Source organism: Lutra lutra, chromosome 12 (genome assembly GCF_902655055.1).
Source record: "Lutra lutra chromosome 12, mLutLut1.2, whole genome shotgun sequence".
Taxonomy (NCBI): domain Eukaryota; kingdom Metazoa; phylum Chordata; class Mammalia; order Carnivora; family Mustelidae; genus Lutra; species Lutra lutra.
This window is the reverse complement of record NC_062289.1, coordinates 38,147,718-38,169,285: the sequence shown is the minus strand read 5'-3', so window position 1 is coordinate 38,169,285 and position 21,568 is coordinate 38,147,718. Positions and strand designations below refer to the sequence as shown.

General features: G+C 43.8%; 1 protein-coding gene across 31 annotated transcripts in view; it reads left to right on the top strand.

The window, feature by feature from the left end:
- Window positions 1–21,568, top strand: part of DTNA (dystrobrevin alpha) — a 369,466-nt gene that overhangs the window by 342,843 nt on the left and 5,055 nt on the right. For 15 of the 31 annotated variants that reach the window (XM_047696397.1, XM_047696399.1, XM_047696400.1 and 12 more), the window contains 5 exons: window positions 1,501–1,521; window positions 10,064–10,223; window positions 12,637–12,726; window positions 14,856–15,024; window positions 17,627–17,759. In XM_047696397.1, the coding sequence (XP_047552353.1) occupies window positions 1,501–1,521; window positions 10,064–10,223; window positions 12,637–12,726; window positions 14,856–15,024; window positions 17,627–17,759 (573 nt within the window). Of the gene's footprint in view, window positions 1–1,500; window positions 3,462–10,063; window positions 10,224–12,636; window positions 12,727–14,855; window positions 15,025–17,626; window positions 17,760–19,924; window positions 19,974–21,568 lie in introns of those variants that run through there. The other 16 variants (XM_047696422.1, XM_047696411.1, XM_047696416.1 and 13 more) reach the window with 4 other exon arrangements.

Genomic DNA, 21,568 nt, shown 5'->3' with positions numbered 1-21,568 from the left:
AGTGAAACATTTTACCTCATCTGTGTGGCTTTAGCAGCAAGTCACATAACTTCTGTGAGTCTCAAATGCAAACTATAAATAGGTATTTGCTCTCTGTGGGGAGGGGGTTTAATGAAATGACCTAGGGAGGTCCTCTGCAGAGTACTATGATGTTGTTCTCCCCGGGAAGTAGCATTCTTCCTTTCATATCTCTATTCCCTTCTTCGGTATATACTAAATCACATTCCAGGTCACAGTGAGAGTAATCATGGCCCCTTGGCCACAGTCAGCTCAGTGGAGGAGTCAGAGCTATATGGTCAGCCTGCCTGATGTAGACACGCAGGAACCACTGTGGACTGGAAAGGGGACTTGCCAAAGACAGGAACTGAAACTTCTGATGGAGTAAGGAAGGCCAGATCCCTGGGGCAGCTCACCTGTGAGACAGACGTCCCTACTTTAGGTCCCTGGTTCTCTAGCATCCCTGACACACCAGAATTTATTGTTTCTCCCTTCCTCTTTTTCTTTCCTTTTCTTTTTTCTCTTTTCTTTCTCTCTTCCTTCTTCCTTTCTTTCTTTCTTTTATTTATTTGACAAATACTTGCTGAAACCTGTGTCCTGGCCGGGTATAAGTGTGACACTTCTTTCTTTTGTTTTCTCTGCTCTTTTTTTTTTTTTAATTTTTTAAAAAAGATTTTATTTATTTGACAGAGATCACAAGTAGGCAGAGACAGGCGGGGGGGGGGGGGGCAGGGGATGGGAAGCAGACTCCTCACCGAGCAGAGAGCCCAATGCAGGCCTCGATCCCAGGACCCTGAGATATGACCTGAGCCAAAGGCAGAGTCTTAACCCACTGAGCCACCCAGGCACCCTTTTTTAAATTTTTTTTTTTTTAAATTCTTTAGTCAACTTTTCCTGCCATCAGTGTTGGGAATGCTTTATCGTCTCTAAACAAAATCTCCTTTTCAGTGTATTAGACCCATAATGCGTAGAGCTCACTTTTTGTTGTACTGCACATATGAAGACAGGACTAGATAACTAATAACCTCTTACTGTTTCTGCCCTATTATCTCACTGGATCATCCAGAAAAGCTCTTTCTGCTTTCCTTTTCAAATATACCAAATGAAGAGGGTCGATCTCATCTTTCCCTTCACTGAATGACAGGAAACCTTGAAAATACCCCCCCACACACTTATATTCCCATATTGATGGATATGAGTCCACGTACCGCCAGCCATCTTGGCATCCATCTAGCTCACCCGAGCACATTCTATCAGATCGGTATATACAAACACCAGGAGAGAGGGATAGACTGTGTTGAAAGATGTATGGACACAGGAAGGAAAGAGATGGTCTGTCTCAAATACCAAAAGAAATGTGGAACTAAAAGTCACCAAGGTAGGAGAGGCGGCCATCAAAGCCATGTTGATGTTCCCCCTCCCCTTTGCGTTCCCTCACACTGTGTACATGCTCTTGCTGGAACCCTGGGTAATCTAACTGTTATTGATTCAATCTTTCTGTAGGAAGAAGAACTGAAGCAGGGAGTAAGTTATGTTCCCTACTGCAGGTCTTAACTAACTGTGGAGGGGCCTGCCATCCTGCTGTTGTTCTCATTGCTTTTGCCTCTAATGTATGTTCATGCTTCAGTTTGGAAAGAGAAAAAAAAATCATACTAATTTGCTTCCTTTTCAATGTAGTGCTTGAATGGACACCTACAAAAGTTAGCATTTTTTATAACTATTACTACTGTCAGCATCAAAACAAGAGCTATTAGATCTTTTAGAAGAGGGGAAAAAATTGTAATTTGTTGGAACCTTTCTAGATCTCCAGCAGTCTACATTTCAAACCAGTCTCATGCTTTTCTGGGTTGTTGATCAGACCCTTCTCTTAGTAGAGAGATGCCTACCACTGCTACTAAAGTTACACTAGGAAAAGTCCACAGACTCAAGCTACTCTCTACAGCCTCTCATGCTGTTAACCATTTAGTTCAGTATCCATTTTAATGGAAAGGCGTGGGACCTCCTTGTATAAAAATGTCAGCCAATTGCATCTCTTTTCATTGCATAAGTATTAAGCCCTGTCTTCCCTGTCACCAAAATGTGTTCAACCTAAGAGAAACACTGCCCATTGTTTAGTTCTTGCAAGCAGAATCCCTATCATTGGTTCATAATAATCTCAAAAGAACAGGTAACTTTCAGGCTTTCTCTTATCACCAAGAACCTTTCTGCTCTGGGAGTTCACAAGGCCCTTACATATGTCTTCTCCGGAAGCAGGAGCACCGTGACTCTCATAACCGTAGTCTAAACTAGAACCCTATGTCTGACCCTGTGGTCAGGTCCAGGGCCAGCAGAGGGAGTAGCATACTCAAAAAATAACAATAACAAACTAGAAGCAAAATAACAGCAGCTTTAATGTCAAGTGCATGTACTCTTGCTAGTGTTAGCAGGAAGTTTCACGTTATTTCCTGGGATCGATTAGAACCACAGCCTGTCCGATTTCAGCGTACCTTTTATTCTTCTGTATTCTCTTTCCTATTATTCATTGTGTGTGTTTGTGTGTAACAAAGAATGTCTGCAAAATGCTGGACACATTTTTACCCTTCATTCCCACGGTCTGTAAAAAAGGAAAGTGTAAAACTAATCTGTAATGTCAGACAATAAAGACAATGTATGACACTATTTTGTATTTTGTGAAAAAAATTTACTTGACTAGAGTCAAATCTGACAGAGAGAGTCGCCCTGGGTGAAGGACGGGCACGTATAGCCTGTGCCATTGCCCGTAAAGCCACACGCGGGGTATTGCTATTATACTTCCAACACACTTAGATCATGCTAGACAAGAATGCCTTGCTGTGCCGCTTCTCTTTGCAACAGCCTCTTTTCTTTCCTGTCTCTGACTTAGCATGTGCACAGAAAAAGGAAAAAAAAAAGGCTAACTATAACCTTCTTCCGCCAAGTGGAGAGAGAGGGCAGTCATCCTCTAGACAGTCAGCCTCCCTTGAGCAAGGTCTCTCCTGTACCCCTTTCCTGCCTTTTCCCAGGCTACCTGCTCTGGAAAGGCTTAGTGGACCAGTGGGTTCACGAACATATGCTGCCCAGAGCCAAAGCTTGGCTGAGGCTGAGCACGTAGAACAGTGTCCTGCCTCCTTGCCTTCCCGTTCCTCCCTCAGAGCCCTCCCCGGCTCCGCAGTCTGGGGGAGGCAGCCCTCAGCTGGGTCCTGCTGCAGAGGTTCTCGTGGGCACCGTCCAGATGGCAGCAGTGCGTTGTCTGGGCGCGGAGACCCGTTTACTTGTCTTGACTCATTTGATTTGCTTGTATGCTCAAGCCTCTTCTCGAAAAGGACCCGAGATAGTTTGCAACAAAAGTCATCAAAAATTACTTCATAAAATAAATTCAGAAAAATCAGAAACGAAAGAAAAGATAACGCCAATATGCTCATCTTAAGCAGCAAGCGTGTGCCTCAGAGCTTTTTGGCCAGGAGACAAGGAAAAAAAAAAAAAAGAAAGAAAGAAAGAAAAGTAAAACATAATTGGTGGTTTTATCAGAACCAAAATGCTAGCTCTCAGGGGACCAAAATTTCGGTTGGCATGAAATATAAAAAGGAAGTCTTCCCTCAGAGCTTTAGAAGAGGAGCACTAAGTAATGAAACAGATAAATACAGCAGCAGATGTCAAGTGGCTGATTATGACACTGACCTTCAGCTGAAATTAAAGACAGAACCCTGACTGGCCCAATCTGGAGCAGGCAGTTCTACAAGGAAATGAACTTATGCCATCCAAATGTATAGACTTCCTTTGGTATAACATGATCTAAGGAGAGAATTTAGAGGTTTTAGTCTGGTGTGTGCTTCTAAATTCTGTTTTTTTATTTATGAGCCTTACCCCTTTGGGGACATTCTCTTTGTAAAATCAGATTTCAGACACTGCACACAACAAATTGTGCTTGATTTAATAACCTCTACTTGCTTTATCATAAGTCTGTGTGGTTCAATGTATTTTATTATACTGGTATATATAATTCCTACTTATACTGTTTCTTGTTAGAGGTAATGCATGAATTTATTCCCCTCGAGGAGAGAACATGAATTAAAAAAAAAAAATAGTGCCTGTAATATAACATGATGATTATGGTATCATAAGCAATAAATTTTTTTTTACAAAACTTGCATCAAAATTATCCTACCCTCTTTCTTCTTTGTGTATCTTTAAGATTTATTGAAGGAACCATAAAAAGAACACTCATAAAAAGTTTAGTAATGAAGGCAGCTGGGGTATAATTGCAGTGACAATATGTTTCAGTTTCTGGTAAACTTCCAGTGCCAAATATCGCATCCCAATCTAAAACCAGATATCCTGCCTTTGAGTTCAGAATGTAAGGTCTCAATAAAAATTTTTGTAGAGAGATCACTCGTGTTAGACCTGATTGTAGGGGTCCCTACTCTTCTATCACACCTGTAAGATCTTGACTAAGTCAACTAACTTCCCAGGAATCTATTAAAAACACACTGAAAATAACACAGCTCAGAGGGTTGTTGTGTAGATTTTCAAAGATAATGGATGTGAAAGCACTTTGTAAAATACTATATGCATGTCAGATACTAGTATAAAATTGCATATAGATGTATACACATGTGTCCAACAATATGCAAACTTTTCTAACTGGACCCCTATTTTACACACATGCACATACACAAGCACACCTTCCCTACTCCTCCCTCCAGTTAACTAAGTGTCTTGGTCAGAGCAGGAAAGTGAAACATTTTAAATCCTGTCTCCTGCCTCCATTTTCTTCTCTCTTTACAACTGGAGGCCCTATGAACTCAGGAAATCCTGGTCGCTCAGGCTCCTACTTCTCCGAAACACACTATGGAACATGAACAGGCCAGAAATGATGAGTTTTACCAGCATCAGTTCACCTTCTTTTCCTTTCCTTGCCCATCCTCTCTGGTGGGTATCCTGTGGAGAGGGGTGACGTGGTCACAGGTGGAATAGGGGAGTTGGAGGGGGCAGAATTCATCTCATAAATAATCAACTGTGGTATTAGGACTAACATCTAGTCTTCAAAACATAGCCTCTCAGACTCTCTCACTCTCTCTCACTACCTTTTTTTTTTTCTTTTTAAGATTTTATTTATTTATTTGACAGACAGAGATCACAAGTAGGCAGAGAGGTAGGCAGAGAGAGAGGAAAGAAGTAGGCTCTGTGCTGAGCAGAGAGCCTGATGCGGGGCTCCATCCCAGGACCTTGGGACCATGACCTGAGCCGAAGGCTGAGGCTTCAACACACTGAGCCACCCAGACACCCCTCACTACCTTTTTTAAAATCAGGGGTTAGTCCATTAATTCTAGGAAAGTAAAAATTATTTCTCTACTTAAAAACCTGAGGAGATGACCTTCTAGTTCAGATTAAATCTAGCCCCTTTTATGACATCAGAGACCCGCAAACCTGGCACCACCCCTCACCAGCCTCAGTCTCCTCCGTTCTCCATGATGAACCAGTGCGTCCACCATCCTGGCTCCCTCACGCTTCCCTTCCCTTGTTCATGACACGCTAAGGCCTGGAATGTTCTTCTCTCCTTGCAACACATCCTCTCTTCTGCCCCGAAATCTCCACTATTAAGACCCAAGTCAAGTGATGCCTCCTGCCTGACCTGTCAGAATCAGTCACCTCATCTGTGTCCCCGCAGCACTGTGGACACAGCAATCCCTTTAAGGATAGTCAGTGAATGCGTACTGGACGAAAGGATGACAAGAAGGTCAAACATAGCCAAACACTGCTCTGCTGTACCTTCTCAAGCTGCTAACGAAAAGCAGGTGGACTGGGCTGTGTTCCCAGTCAAACCTGAAAGGCAGACTTTTCAGCCACGGGGAGGATGTCCACCCCTGTCTCGCGGTCATCTGCTCAGCCGCATCTCCAGGAACAGCTGTTTCAGCGATTACACATTTGGTCCTTTCCCTGAAGCCTCCCTCCTTTCTGGTGCTGAGAGGAAACCAAAATACTTCCTGGGAAAGAATCAGAAAAATGTATGGATTTTGTCAGCCTTCTTAAAAATTGATACAAGAGCAAGTTGAGAGGACTCAGAGGATGGAGTGCTGAAATGAATTTTTCATTTATTCGCTAGGAAGCGAGCTATTCTAAATTTGCCAAGTATGATGTATGTTTTCCTTCTTCCATAAATCAACTGTTCTCTCAGGAATTTTAGATCTCTATATTGATCTGCATGGACCATTGTCCCTTAAGTCTTCTCTCCATTAATCATCAAGTAATTTCCAGGAAAGGATGTTCACAGAGATTACGCACTCTAACTCTTCTGAAGTTGTTGTTGGCAGACAACCAGACTTCACGACCAGGCCAGAGGCCACCATCCACAGGGGTCACCACCTGACAATGAAACCCAGTGATATCTCCACTGATCTACCCCAATGCCAAGAGGCAGTTGCCCTTTCCTAGTGACCCTAAAGAGAGAGCTGGAAGGAAGGCCAGAGATGGCATTCCCAGCAGTAGGCCCCAGGAAATGCATCAAACTGGACAGTGTCCAGACAAAGAGACATGATCCCCAGGGAGCCAGGACCCTCCCCTCCCCAGAGTCTGGACACACGGTGGGTATTGGGCGTTGCAGGGAAGATGCCAGTGAATCGTGTCTCCAGCACAGAATCTCCACTTAGTCCTCACACAATCAGACTGCTTGAAATTGCACCAATTAGAGATTCATTTAGGAGATGGTGGCTCTCCGTCACTCACACAGCGGTGTAATTTAGATTCAGTCTATTGTTTTTCCCTTAACACATAACTACAGTCAATTATTTGTCTCTTTTTTTTTTAAAGATTTTATTTATTTATTTGACAGACAGAGATCACAAGTAGGTAGAGAGGCAGGCAGAGAGAGAGGAAGGGAAGCAGGCTCCCTGCTGAGCAGAGAGCCCGATGCGGGACTCGATCCCAGGACCCTGAGATCATGACCTGAGCGGAAGGCAGCGGCTTAACCCACTGAGCCACCCAGGCACCCCAATTATTTGTCTCTTAACACAGAACCACTAATAGGGGCTTTGAAGGAAGGAAGCAGGCAGGAAGAAGTGGGGAAAGCTGATTTTGGAGACCAGGCAGTACAAAGCAGGGAGCATTGGGAGTGGAAATGCCTCAAGCACAGCGGAAAGCTCAGGGCATGAGCAGAAGGGGAGGTAAGAGACTTACAGACAGGAAGGTTCCAAGGACCAGGTTATTGCCCAAGGCGGGGGTGGCGGGGTGGGGGGCGCAGGCAGCCCCGTGGGCTCCCTGTACTGGAGAGCCAAACTAACGGGGGCAAGCAGCACCAGGATAGCCATTAAAATACTGAAATGCACACCCACAGCCCCACATCTGAAGTCACTGGCTCCAGACAGGTCCCAGGAGTCAGAACCTCTCGGGCTTTAGAAAGGCCTTGCAGCGCAGGGAGCATATACACAGCTTCAAATCCTTATGAAACAAAGTACTTTGCTTTTTGGATTTCAGATTTGCAGATAAGAGATTTGCACCTGCATTTCTGCAGTGATTGATAAACAGCCCGCAGTTCACACTCTCCCCGCTACCTCAACCGGGCAACTGAAAGGTATCCTCCAACCCAGCCAGAAGCCCTAGGCTGCTACTCCAACACCACGGATGGGGCCAGGCCCTGCACCTTCTCAGCTTCAGGCTGCTAAACCTTTCTCGTTAGTGAAGCCTGCAATGGGTGGTCCTGATGCCTTTGGTCCTCAGAAGTGACTGTGGGGCTGTGGGAAAGCCCCAGGCTTGCAGATGAAAGGGGGATCCACTTTGTTTCTGCCATTCTCTGGCTTGGAGGCTTCGGGTAACCGTTACCACCTCTGAGCCTCAGTTGGCTAACCTGAAAAATGGAGCCTCAGTTGGCAACCTGAAAAATGGGAATATAATACTTCATACAGTTGCTAGGAGGATGAAGTGAAATAGTTGGGGTTAAATTAATTTATAGATGGCAAACTCCTATCCGAATATAAGCAACTATCATTCCTAGCTCCAATAATGAGGAGAATGTTTTACAAACAATGTATGTAAAAGTGCTCTGGCCACTGTAAGTTACATAAAAAAGTGCCATTGTATTATTATTATTATTACTACTATTACTACTACTACTACTACTATTATTATCAGGAAACTCCTACCCCAGAAGAGGGTCTGGTTCCCCAGAATTGAGGGGGTAACCCAGCTGCGTAGCCAAGAGGAGCCTCCTTCCTTGAACCCCTCTGTCCAACTTCCCATCCCAGTCCCTCTTCCCTGCTGTGTGACTGGTCCTTGAGGAAAAGAACCGGTAAGGGCAAGAAGCCTGCCAGGGGCCCCGCCTGGCTCAGGGCAGAGGAACTCCTTTGAGGGCCCCTCAGTAGCCCAAACACAGCCAGGCCCCTGCATTCCAGGGTAGCCAGAGCATCTGTGCTCAGAGCATCTGTGCATCTGACCCTAGCCCAGGCTCTCCCGCTCAACCTCCCCCAGCCATCCTCTTTACCTCTCTGGGCATTGCGACCCACACTTGCACGTTTAGAGTAATGATGCCTAGTATGGTTGGTCGTGGAGAGAAATCAATGGGGAGGCACATGAAAACCACTCTACCTGGCAAAGCGCGACGAAAAAGTGAAGTCATTTCTTATCAGTGTGGGGAACAGGAGGATACCACGGTAGCTCAGAAGCGGAGGTTTCGTGGTTAATGAGACTGAGCTGGCAAAGTCTGCTGGGGGAAATCAGACGCGTCCTTGAGCAGGCTGGGGCCACAGGCTGCCACGGGTTACACTCTTCCCTGGGCCCGGACAGACCATTCAAGGTACTGTTGAGAGTGAAAGAGTGGCATCCCCAACCCATCAGCGTCACATGAGTTCTTTGCTCTGCTCTGTTCTCTTTTGCCTCGTTTCTAATTCTAGATTTTTCTCAATTTATAGATTTGACTTTTGTGTGTGATGCTGAGCCCCAGAAAGCTAACAGCATGGCATTTTCCAGAACTGATGTTGTGTGTCTTAACTGCAAGCAGACCCCACAGCAAAGTCTAAATCGAATAGTCCAGAGCACTGCTCTCATGGGGCATGCCACTGGGTCTGAATGCGTTGATGGTCAGTCTCTGGGTCTTGCTGTGAAAGAGTCTTCCGTCTCCCTGGCCAGACCCAACAGACTGGAATGGAGTTTATGTGAACACCCAATGCACATGAGGGTCGCACCGCATTTTCTTACTCATGACTGGCTTCCTTTGTAGACTAATTATCATAACACGGGAAAGCTTTCCAAGAAACCTCATTGTAGAAACAAAGCTGTGAAATTCAAGGTGTGAACGGTTTCATACCTAGGACTGTAGTACAGACAGAAATGGCTTTTCGTTATTTTCTACTTTTTTTCCTTACTCACTTTTAAATCTCACTGTTCTTATTGCTAAAATAACTGCTTTTTCATAGACACAGAGAAGGACATTCCCTACAGAAAATGTGGCCAAAAATCCCTAAAGTAGCCAAAAATTAGAAACCGAGAGTTCTCCTCTCTTCCCCATTTGAATCAAGTCACAGAGCAATTTGACAAAGTGAACTTTTGCCCCAAAATAGGGATTAAACAATTTGTGCCTCATTTGATCCTTAATTGGAGACTCAATATGCACGATATTACGTGGCATGATCTGACCTATAAATTATCCTCTAAAGATCATGCCAAGACAGAGAGATTGAAAATTTAGGAATTATACAAACCACATCCATCCCCAAGAGTCTCCTAGTTTATATTTCAAACTCTATCCTGAAATGTCTTTTTGTTCTACACGGAACTTCCCTCAAAGAGGAAACAGACACACCTTGTGATTATCACCGCTTACCAGTAGCCTCATTCCGCGGGCACACATCTCCCGTCCTATAGAACAGTCCTCTACTAATATTCTTAACTTCCAATATGTAACCCAAACTCCAGACTATAGCCATGTGGTCCTGAATTATGTGCCCTGGCAACTCAGGTTTAGGATTACCGTCTGCATGACCCCGGGCGTCCTCCTGCTGGGGAATCATCAAGGTTACTGTTTTTAACCTTTGCCTGAGGCTTTGGGAAAACCCGTTAATGACTTGCCTTGTCTCTCCAGACGCAGGGGGCAGGTTCTCCTCGCTCCTCCCCCAGCCACACCATCAGCCGGCCCATCCCCATGCCGGTGCGCTCCGCGTCCGCCTGCTCCAGCCCGTCGCACACCCCTCAGGACTCCCTCACGGGGGTCGGGGGAGACGTTCAGGAGGCGTTTGCGCAAAGTAAGTGGCGGGCACTGGTTGTCGCCGCGCTCTGCTTCCCTCCGCGGCAAGTTGGGAGCCCGCGGTGTGCTGGGCGGGTGGAGTTCATCAGAGCCCCCGAGCGGCTCGGCCCGCGTGGCCCTCGTCCCGACTGGTCTGGAAACTCCTTAGGCGGGTCAGTTTCTCACTTTACCGTCTTCCGTTCCTTCGGCTTCTCTAGCCCGGCTCCACTTTTTAGGAGTCTGTGCGCATTAAGGGAAGGGAAATCCTTTCACCGGTATCCCAGGAGACTTTATAAATGGAATCCATTTTAAAATTCCGAAAGATCTTATTTCCTGCTTTCTTCTCTTGGTGTTAAAGCAAACTCAAGATTGAGGTTAAACTGACCCAGCCAAAGTGGGATGGAGCCCCGCGGCGATCAAGCGGTCGCTCCATCATTTGACAGCTGCCCTCCAGCCTCTGTAACGTGGGGCCCTGGGGTTCAGCCTCCACAGTCAGTGGAGAAGCCCCAAGAGTGATAAATACAACCGTATTCTCCCACCTGCTGCGTTTTCCATTCACACACCAGGGGTAGGGACAGGGTCCGCAAGGCAAGCGGTTTTGTGCCTTTGGAAATACGTTAACCCCCCTGTGAAACTTTTTTTGCCATCGCTTTTTAAATCTACAGGAAGTTCGGAAAAAAGAAAAAAAATCTTCCTACGGGACCCTCACCTTGCCAGTCTCATTCCCAAACTATTAGACAGTTTGGTCCTTCTCAGCTTTTCATTTATATATGATTATACGTAATTTTTACAAACACCTACTCTTCTTTTTCACTCAAACAAGACCATGCATTGTATTTTGGTCTGCAGTTTGCATTTTCTTTAGGTTAGCAGTATATCATGAACAACTTTCCAGGTCCTCACATAGAGATCTAAGGAAAAGGGAGATAAATTCGATTACTAGTTTTAAGGCAAAAATAAATAAATAAATAAAGTCAAAAGACAAAAATATAGACTGAGGAAGACATTTCCAGAGTATGTGGCAATTGAGTTTCACGACTGTAGTGCCACATAAAGCATGTAGAGATCAGTAAGAGTCCTGAAACAGAAACAGGTGAAGGATATGGACAGAAGAAGCATTATAAATTGCCAATAAAGATATAAAAGGATGTCCAATCTCACAAACTGTTGTAGAAATACAAATATCACCTCTCGCTTAGCAGATTAAAAAAATTAACTTTAATAATAGGCAGAGATTGCAAGAGTATGAGGAAAGAGACACTCATGCATTGCGTATGGGGATAAAATCTTACATTTTAAAGGAAGAGAATGATGTACTGTCTACTCTGCGAGAGAAGAATAGATCCATAAGAGGACTTTTTCTTCTGAAAAAGAAAATAAGTTATACAAAATAAACTTTTTTTAATTTTTAGAAGAAAAAAAGTCCTTTCTCTCAATCTCATCTTGAAGAAATTTACAGCATTTTTAACCAAAATGAGCTTTCAATTATCATTGTTTTATCTGACTCTTGACTTTTTAATTTACATATATTTATTATTTTACCTATTGAGGTTTACTTCCGGAGAAATTACCAGAAGAGCTGTCATGGCTTAGGGGCAGCCCCTAGCTCATAAAGAGCTCATGCTTTGTGACTTCATCTACAAGTCAGGTGTTCGGAATCTTGAGCCCTTTTTTTCCAAGATGTTATGGAGCCCTCTGTTCCATCTCTACCTCACACCCAAGCCAGTCCACAGACACCCATTTAACCCTTTGTGTGCCTGAAACCTCATCGTAATCTTTGTCCGCCATGAAAAATCATAGTCGAAGTTGGAATTCAAAGTCCCAGATGTACACCTTCTGCCCAGGTCTCGCAGCAGGGGCAAGAATCCCCACCCCATCCCACACTCCGGGGCATTTGGTGGAGAGGGTTCCCACTCCCCAGAGACACCTATAATGGTAGGTAGGGGGAACTCCAGGAGCCCTGATGAGAAACAGAGGCTGTGGTGATGGAGATCAGAATCCGGTGTGCTGGCCACCAGGTCATGGCAGAAACAGTAGCAGCAGCTGGCAAGATGCAGCTCTCCCGGCAAAACCAGACTTTACATCTGTGTGAGTTTTCCTTAAAAAAGGCGGCTATAGATACTAGCTGACCTGGGACCATCCCAGTTTATGGCAGGTCACCTAGTCTTATTATTATGGCCAGCCCCTTTCGCTCGCAAACTTGTCCTGATTTGCACAGTAAGTTGAATGAACCCCTCTGTCATCTGTGGCCACTGCCCTAAGTACAATGTATTGTTTCAGAAAATGAATCAAAGCACTTCTGAAAAGGAGAAGTCTTTGAAGTTCTCTTGCTTCAGGATTATCAATGTAAATGATAAACTGCATAAAAATTTGGGGGGGGGAGGACAAGCTGTGTTCTGTTTTTTTAAATTATCATTTCTTCTTCACTCAAGGTTCAAGAAGAAATTTAAGGAATGACTTACTAGTTGCTGCAGATTCCATCACTAACACCATGTCCTCTCTCGTGAAAGAGCTGAATTCGGGTGAGTCCCCAGTCCCCTCTAGGCTGTCCGCTCATTGCAGAGGTACCAATAAGTGCTAGGGGCCTCTGTTAGAGATCTCATTGTCAAGTAGGAAAAGATATACTACAGATCTATGTGATACTTTGTTGGTATATTCAGACTTTTTAGTGCTATTTATATTTCACTGATTGGAAGACGGTTAATACATGCTCAATGCAGAAAGTTTGAAAAATACAGAGAGGAATAAAGAAATATACCAAAATTGACTCGTAAACCTAGTTTTTGTAATATCTGATATTTGTAAGGTATAATATCATGATCCAAAGTGACATGATGCTAAAGTTATTTCTTAAAGTCAAATATTTTATTTACTCATTTAAACTCTGTTCATTGGGAATGCATGGCTATTTGAATGAGGCTAAATGGAAATTTACCTTTGCAATATGTCCAAAGAAAGATCTTTCCAGAAAATAAAGAGCATGACATTGAGAGGGACTCTTTATTCTAATAATACTACACAGTTTTTAAAACTTTAACAGCATGACTATGCAGATAAATATTTTACCAGTTACTAATACATCTCATCTGTTCCTTTAGCCTCCCAGCAAGATAGTTGTCTGACAGTCACTAAGTTTGAGATTAAACAATTATAAGAAATACAACTTTAAGGGGTGCCTGGGTGGCTCAGTTGGTTAAGCAGCTGCCTTCGGCTCAGGTCATGATCCCGGGATCCTGGGATTGAGCCCTATGTCCAGCAACTTGTTCAGCGGGAAGCCTGCTTCTCCCTCTCCCTCTCCCTCTGCCTGCTACTCTGCCTGCTTGTGCTCTCTCTCTCTCTCTCTGTCAAATAAATAAATAAAAATTATATATAAAAAAAGAAATATAACTTCAATATTAAAAAGATTCTGGATTTAGGTTTCTTAAAGCCTCTATAATAAGAATTAAAGTAATAAACATTGTTGCTGCTAGTCTAAATTAAGATTACCAAGTAGGATAAAAATGGCAGTAGTTAATACATCACAACTAATGGCATCTACCCACAGCCCTAGCGCATGGTGACTAAAACGTTGTTCTCATTGTGGAAGCTTCAAATACTATCAGTTTATACTCACAATACTTTGAGATATTAAATAAATATATTATCTTAGTTTTATATTTCCTGTATTAAAGTAATAGTAAGGGGCACCTGGGTAGCTCAGTGGGTTAAGCCTCTGCCTTCAGCTCAGGTCATGATCTCAGGTCCTGGGAAAGAGCCCTGCATCAGGCTCTCTACTCATAAGGGAGACTGCTTCCTCCTCTCTCTCTGCCTGCCTCTCTGCCTATTTGTGATCTCTGCCTGTCAAATAAATAAATAAAATCATAAAGTAATAGTAAGCAAAAGTAACAGCAGTTCTCATGAAGACTTTTGTAGAAGGGGCAAAACAGATGTATTAAGAAATTAATTCTGGGGGCGCCTGGGTGGCTCAGCTGGTTGGGCCGCTGCCTTCGGCTCAGGTCATGATCTCAGGGTCCTGGGATCGAGCCCCGCATCGGGCTCTCTGCTCAGCGGAGAGCCTGCTTCCTCCTCTCTCTCTGCCTGCCTCTCTGCCTGCTTGTGATCTCTCTCTGTCAAATAAATAAATAAATAAAAATCTTAAAAAAAAAAAAAAAGAAATTAATTCTGGAGCACCTGGGTGGCTCACTGGGTTAAAGCCTCTGCTTTCAGCTCAGGTCATGATCCCAAGGTCCTGGGATCGAGCACCCCGCATTGGGCAGAAAGCCTGCTTCCCCATTTCTCTCTTTGCCTGCCTCTCTGCCTACTTGTGATCCATGTCTGTCAAATAAATAAATAAAATCTTAAAAAAAAAAAGAAATTAATTCAGTCAGGACACAGAAACTCCTCAATATGTTTAAGATTAAAAAAGACAATATCGTATATATTGTATATATTGTATATACCTAATGATTTTCTAGAAATTCATGTCAACATCAAATGGCATTTTGGAAAAAAAAAAGATAATAAACTCACCTGACTTATGTACCACAACTGGTTAATGTTTTCCACAGCACAGGCTGACTTATGTTAAGCCCAGCAGCCCTCTTATTTGCCAATCACTAAAAAAAAAAAAAAAATCTAAGTCATTCTTCATTTCTTCCATGGTACCTAATAGAGGTGGGGAGTGAAACAGAGAGTAACGTGGATTCTGAATTTACGCGAACTCAGTTTGAGGATCTGGTTCCATCGCCCACCTCGGAAAAGGCTTTTCTAGCACAAATCCATGCCCGGAAACCTGGGTACCTCCACGGCAGCACCCCCCCCAGCACCATGCGCAGTGACGTGTGAGTATCTTGGGCTGGGGGGGGGGGGGTCTTTCTCAGGAACACAACACTCTGTAGACAATACAGGAAAATAGAAACGTGGTTGCTTCATTCTTTATTTCAGAAAGGGATGATGAAGTTTTCTTTTTCTGCCAGATAAGGTAGAAGGATGGATGCTACATTAAATTGGGTGTTGGAACCATAAGTGACTCTTAATCTCACAAAACAAACTGAGGGTTGCTGGGGGGAGGGGGGTCAGGAGAGGGGGGTGGGGTTATGGACATTGGGGAGGGTATGTGCTATGGTGAGTGCTGTGAAGTGTGTAAACCTGGCGATTCACAGACCTGTACCCCTGGGGATAAAAATACATTATATGTTTATAAAAAAAAATAAAAAATAAATTTAAAAAATTGGGTATTGGGACTTTTCTGCCTTCATACTACCCAGAATAGCCATAACCAAAACCAGCCGGTACTTGTTGAGAGCCTGGCACGCCCAAGGCACGGGGCTAGGTGTACTCAAAATAGTATTAAGGAATCCCTCTCTGCCTTTCGGGACTCACAGACTCGCTCAGGAGATAAATCATCCTACCTTCTAAATGTACTGTATTTGCCCGTAGAGGACCAGGTGATGCTGGAGAGGCCTCTCTTCAGAATGGGTGTGAACAATGTTATTTAAGCACCTGGGATTGCAATCAATGAATGTCTAAAGCCTCATTATAAAGAAATCCAATCTGGTGGACTTGTTGAGTATGTGTAAATCTGACCTTTGAAAGGCATTTTGCAAAGATTTTCATCCAATTAGGCTTCTGTGGCTTGACGGAAAGCAGCAGAACCCGTGACATCCCCTCTAGACTTGTCTGTGTCCCTGGATCAGCTCAAACTCAAAGCAGACAGGCCTAGGAACCCAAAGCTGAGAAGCAGAGGGGGAGGCCCTAGGATGGGCTTGCTTGAACCCAGCGTGGGTGGGAAGGAAGGCTGGGAAGCAAGGGGAGCCTGCAAGAGAGGGGGGCTCAGGTAGCTGTGGGAAAGGTGGACAGAGAGGCTCACCGGAGGGTTACAAAGGGGTTCCCCGAGCATTACAGACCAGGAAGGTGATGGTGCTTAATGTGAAAAATGCTGTAGACTAGTCTACAAAAGTAAACTGGCCATTTTCAGGACCCAAAGAAGAAACGAACCAGAGGCCTTTCTGGTGTTTTGGGTCTCAATCCAAGTAGTGAGTAGACCAGTAGTAATGGGGAACTATAAAGAGATGTGGTTGGAAAGCGGGGTGGTGAACAGGCAGACGGGGAGATGCAAACAAAACAGTTCTAACATAACTTTAAGTAGCAGTAGGCTGCTGCTTTTCCTTTTGGTTTGCTTTCCTGTCCTTTCCTCTATAATTTAGAATTATCTGATTTGCTTCTTATTGAAAATGGTGAATTAACTGTTGGCAGTGTAGTCTGGTAAGTAACCTCTCTGATTTTTCAGAATGAAGCATTTACATGTGCTTACCTGAAGTTTTCTTGTTCTAATCCAAAAATCCAAGACTGTAGCTAAATCTACCCCATTCCACTGTCCCCAGCATTCTGGTGACAGTATCAGCTACCACCAGGCTGCGGGACTTGGGAAGGGAAAGTTCACAGAGGCCTCGCAGTCCTATTTAGGCTGGCCCCAAACCTCTAAAAATAATGAGAACATGTTGTACAGATATAAATAAACATGAACAGTGGCATTTAAGTTCCAGCTCAGAAACTTCTACTTGATCGCCCTCTTCACTTTAGGGCATGTCTTAATATCTGTCCAATGTAAACAGACACCGGGTTTTACTCTGAGAGTATTTTAATCATATGATTTAGGTAGTGAATTTATGTTTAGTCTCAGAAAGGGTTTTTATAAACGGGGATGGAGAGATGCGAATAGAGTCACACATTAGTGAATGAGATCATTCTTTGCTCTTTATCTCATGATAGAATTGAACAATTTGAGATGATTTCTTAGATTCAGAACTAGTATGAATTTTTTAAGATCAAGAGCTGTGGGTTCAAGTATGACCTCCCTGACACCCATGAGCTGATTATTCTAAGACTTAATCTACTGTAAAAAATAAAGTACATGGGTGCATGTCCCAGCACAAAGAGGGGGTAAATTATGAACAAATGTCCTTAATCATTATTTCACTAGAGGGCTCACTTTCCTTATAGAAAGTGTTCTTGGATTCCATCTTTAAAAAAATTAAAAAGCCCGCAGATTGGGAAAACTATATCCTCTCCAAAGATAAGGCCACCTCTTCTAAGACTCACAAACGCTTTAAAGGCAATTCACTTCTGTAAACCAGAGGAAAACACAGATGACCAAGGATCATCAGAATGCCTTAGAAAAATTACATATGAGAATGCCTTGATCATTCATTTCTCCAAACTTCCAACGTTTGTGTTTTGGTTTTTTTGGGTTTTGGGGTTTTTTTTTTTGTTTTTTTTTTTAATTATCTGTTAGGTAACAGAAGATGTTGAATTGAAGTGAATTGAAGCCAAGAAGAGAATTCGGGGACTCAGTTAATTGGGGCCAAAAACCACAGCTAACACATGCATTCCACTCCTACGTTTAAGATTTGCTCCTAAACACCATTTGTGGTCTGTTCCCAGGGTCTCAGAAGACGGGGACCCCTACGTGCGGCCAGATGATGAGAACTATGAAAACGACTCAGTCCGGCAGCTGGAGAATGAGCTCAAGATGGAGGAGTACCTGAAACAGAAGTTACAAGATGAGGCCTACCAGGTATGGGCAGCCAGGCCTAACCCCAGCACCCCACCCCTCGGTAGCTGGGTCTTTTACATCACTGAGAAAATCCGTCCCTTCTCCTTTCTTCCACCCTCCCTCTCCAGAATATTCTTTTTTTTTTTTTTTAAGATTTTATTTATTTGACAGACTGAGACCACAAGTAGGCAGAGAGGCAGGCAGAGAGAGAGAGGAGGAAGCAGGCTCCCTGCTGAGCAGAGAGCCCGATGTGGGGCTCGATCCCAGGACCCTGAGACCATGACCTGAGCCAAAGGCAGAGGCTTAACCCACTGAGCCACCCAGGCACCCCTCTCCAAAATATTCTGATTGCATTCCTTAAGCCACATATTCTAAGCAGTTGTAAAATTTTAAATACTTCTTAGAGCTATACTGTTCACCATGAATTCTTAGAAATTCTGATCTGGAAAGTGAAAAAGACCTTGTCCCTTTAGGGGAAACATAGTGACTAACGATTTATACTTCTCTAAGATCATTGGGAAAGATGCAATTTCTCTTAGATTAAAAAAAGAAAATGTAAAGAATAAGGCCTGAAGAAACTGAGTAAGTATAAATATATCTCTTCCCTTGAATCCTTTGTCCTCAGCCGCCTTCCCTGCCCACCTCATGTCAAAATAAGTCAGTAGGAGAGTATCACATCTCTCTAAGAAAGGTAGAGGAATTGTAGGCCCTGCGTTCAGCAGGATGTGGATGGACAGATTGTCGTATATACTGGGGTATGTTATTAATCAAGCTGAGAATTCACCAAACATAACACACACAACTGGGAATAAGCGTAATTAGTAAGTCATCCCAAAGGGGATACATTTTCCCCATGGAGACTTTTTACTGCCCTATTGGTCTTGCTTGTGTGTTTCTCTTCCCTGTGATTCACAGGTGTTTTCTTGAGGTTCTGGGAGCTCAGGGATGTTTGCCTGGTTGAGACCTACTGCCCCCCCGACCAGGACCCATGGGATATTTCTTCATGTCGGGCTTTCTGTCCAGTGGCCAGACAAGCCTCCTCCATATTTTTAAGATGAGCAGTGGCTCTCTCTTACTCCGTTAGTGAAGGAAAGAGAAGCAGATAGAATACATTATCTCTACTTCTCAGAATATATTTATGAATTGTTTTAAAAATATTTTCCCAAGAAGAATGTAGCAAGAGAGAAACTGAAGCGTCCCAACCCCATCCCAACAATATAAAACAAAGGTTTTGCCTGTTTGGATGCCCCATTAGCCTTTTCAGTTTAACAACCGTATTTTAGAAACAGCTAAAATGAAGGCCTCATCATACCCCATCCCCACCCCCCCAAAAAAGAAAAAAATCAGTGACTATATATATAGGTAAAGCCACACTTCAACACTACAGAAAAAGTTTCCAGAAGTGGAGAACCATGGAGAATGCTCTTTGCCACATCTATGGCCCATCCACAGAAGGAAATTAGCCTGGGTGAGGCTGCCAGGGTGTCTCTGGGAGTGCTGAGGGATGGCATTCCTACACGAGTTTTATTTGGCTCTGCTGCCGAGAGGGAAAGAGGGATGTGGTCAAATAATCAGTATTGTGGTTCATGCTGTTAGTGGCGCCTGTTAGGCCTCCCTCTTCGAGCCCATATTGGTTTCTGGATGTTGGTGACAACAGTCACTGAAGTTCCCAATTGTTTTTTTAACAGGGGATAGTCATTTCGTATAAAATACTAAATTATATTTATTTATATTATATTAATTATATTATAATTATATTAATTATATTATATTTATATTAATTATATATTAATCATATTAAATTTAACCTTCTATGAATAAAATGAAGGGAAATGCTACTAATAGCTTAAGGTGCAATTGGAGTCTTTGCCATCTCTGGTTAATCTTAAGCCCCTTCTCTCCTTTACATGCCCAGCAACTTCAAGGGAAAGGTAAAGAAAAGGTGTAGGAGACGATAGTAGGCCTGTGTATCCCCACTCAAGGCATATGCCCTAGAGAAGGCTGAAGTGGCGTTCCTTGATTCTTCTGTGAGCATATGGTTCCCTGACGGGTCAGAATGCTGTTTTCATCCATTGAACTCTCACTCTCTGTCCTTTGCATGGCTTCCAACCAAATAATTCACCAGCTTGACCGCATCACAGACTTGACATGTCACCTTTCTTGTTTGTGTCCTTTGTCACCCGCAGGTCAGCTTGCAAGGTTGAATACAATATCCTTTTATCACTCTCCTCTCAAGTAAGTACTGTCTTATTTAGGAGGAAACGTGGCCACCGTACACTGAATTCTGATAACTAGTAACCTCAGTTCACAACCACTCTGTCTTAGGTGTTTCTGTGTTCCTGTGTCAGAAATATCCTCCTTTCCTCCTGAAGTCAAAGAATCATCCCGACCTATGGAGCATTTCATTAGAACCCAGGGGAGACTTGGCAGACAACCTTGGGAATTGACTTTTTACTCTATTAATTAGGAAAATTGGCACAGACACTTCTATAACACCAGAGATGCCCCAGAAATCCTCCAGGACTGGAGGGTCCCATCACCGGTCCCTAACAGCACCTGACTTTGCAGCTTCTCCATCACTTGACAAGGGAAAGTCCAGGCGAGCTCAGCATATCCAGAGCTGGGCCAGCCTCAGAGTCGTGCTGTGTTCAGGACCCAGAGACCAAATGTGTGCACCTTAACAAGTGAAGGCAAAACCATGTGTTGCTAAAGAAAACAAAAGAAGTGAAACAAAGGGGGCAATTTCTGCAGCCTTTTATCTTTGAAATAGCCAATTCAAATGCATTGTGGAATTCAGCAAGATACAGCTTAATTTAAAATATCATTTACATGGCATGTGATTCCCCAACCCCTGGGGCCTAGCAACTTACATGGAAAATCATCAGTCACGTGACTGCGTAGAGAGACTGGCACTTGACTGGCAGGACAACTGGAGTTTAACGGTTTAAAGCTCAGAGCCTGACTCCGATGGCCCCAATTTCAATAGGGGTGCCACCAAATCGTGGCCGCCTAACCCTGACAAATTATTAAACCCCTCTGAACTTCTGTTCCCTCTGCACAACATATAACATAATACTTACCTCGTAGTGGAGTTGTCCTCATTGGGATGTAGTTTATAAAGAGCTTAACATGGTGCCAGACACACCATAATTTATTGTGAGTGCACATGTACGTGCCCGGCACTGCGCTCACTGCTTCACAAGCTATTCAGTCCTGGGGAGCTGCTGGAGTTGCTACGTGAGTGTAGGGGAAGCCCCCCGGCCTGGGACTCAGAACTACCTTGCTCTCTGTATTTTTATAAACAAAGCTAGGACTCTGCCGGGTGCAGAAATTTTATACACTTTTGGCTACCCTGTCTTGTAAGTGTAGATGGTGTCTCCGGCTCCAGCTAATGGCCATTTAGCTGTCCCCCATGAGAGTTCCAAGTAGATACACCTCTCCCAGTGGCTGGCTGGAGGAGCCCAAGGGCTCGTATCTACTTCAGTGACACAGTCTTTCCCAGCTGTGGACTCCCAGACGTCTGTAGTACAGCTGGTCATAAAGTCAGCTCTGTCTGCTAAGTTTAAAAAGGGATCTACTTCTCTTAAATGACACATCAACTTGCAGAGAATAATCCTAGCTCATGCATTACCAACCTCGTGTCTCAGTCCTCGCATCAGGATTAAGCAAGTAGACATCATGGCAGAGCTCCTATGATGAAATATACTTGACGAGCTCTGAGGCTGTATCAGTGTAACTGACTATGTATTCTGGTCTCCGCCCCTTGGATTTGAGAATGCCACAGCCCGTGCTCTCCTGAGTCATGATGACCACAGTGGAAACAATTCCCA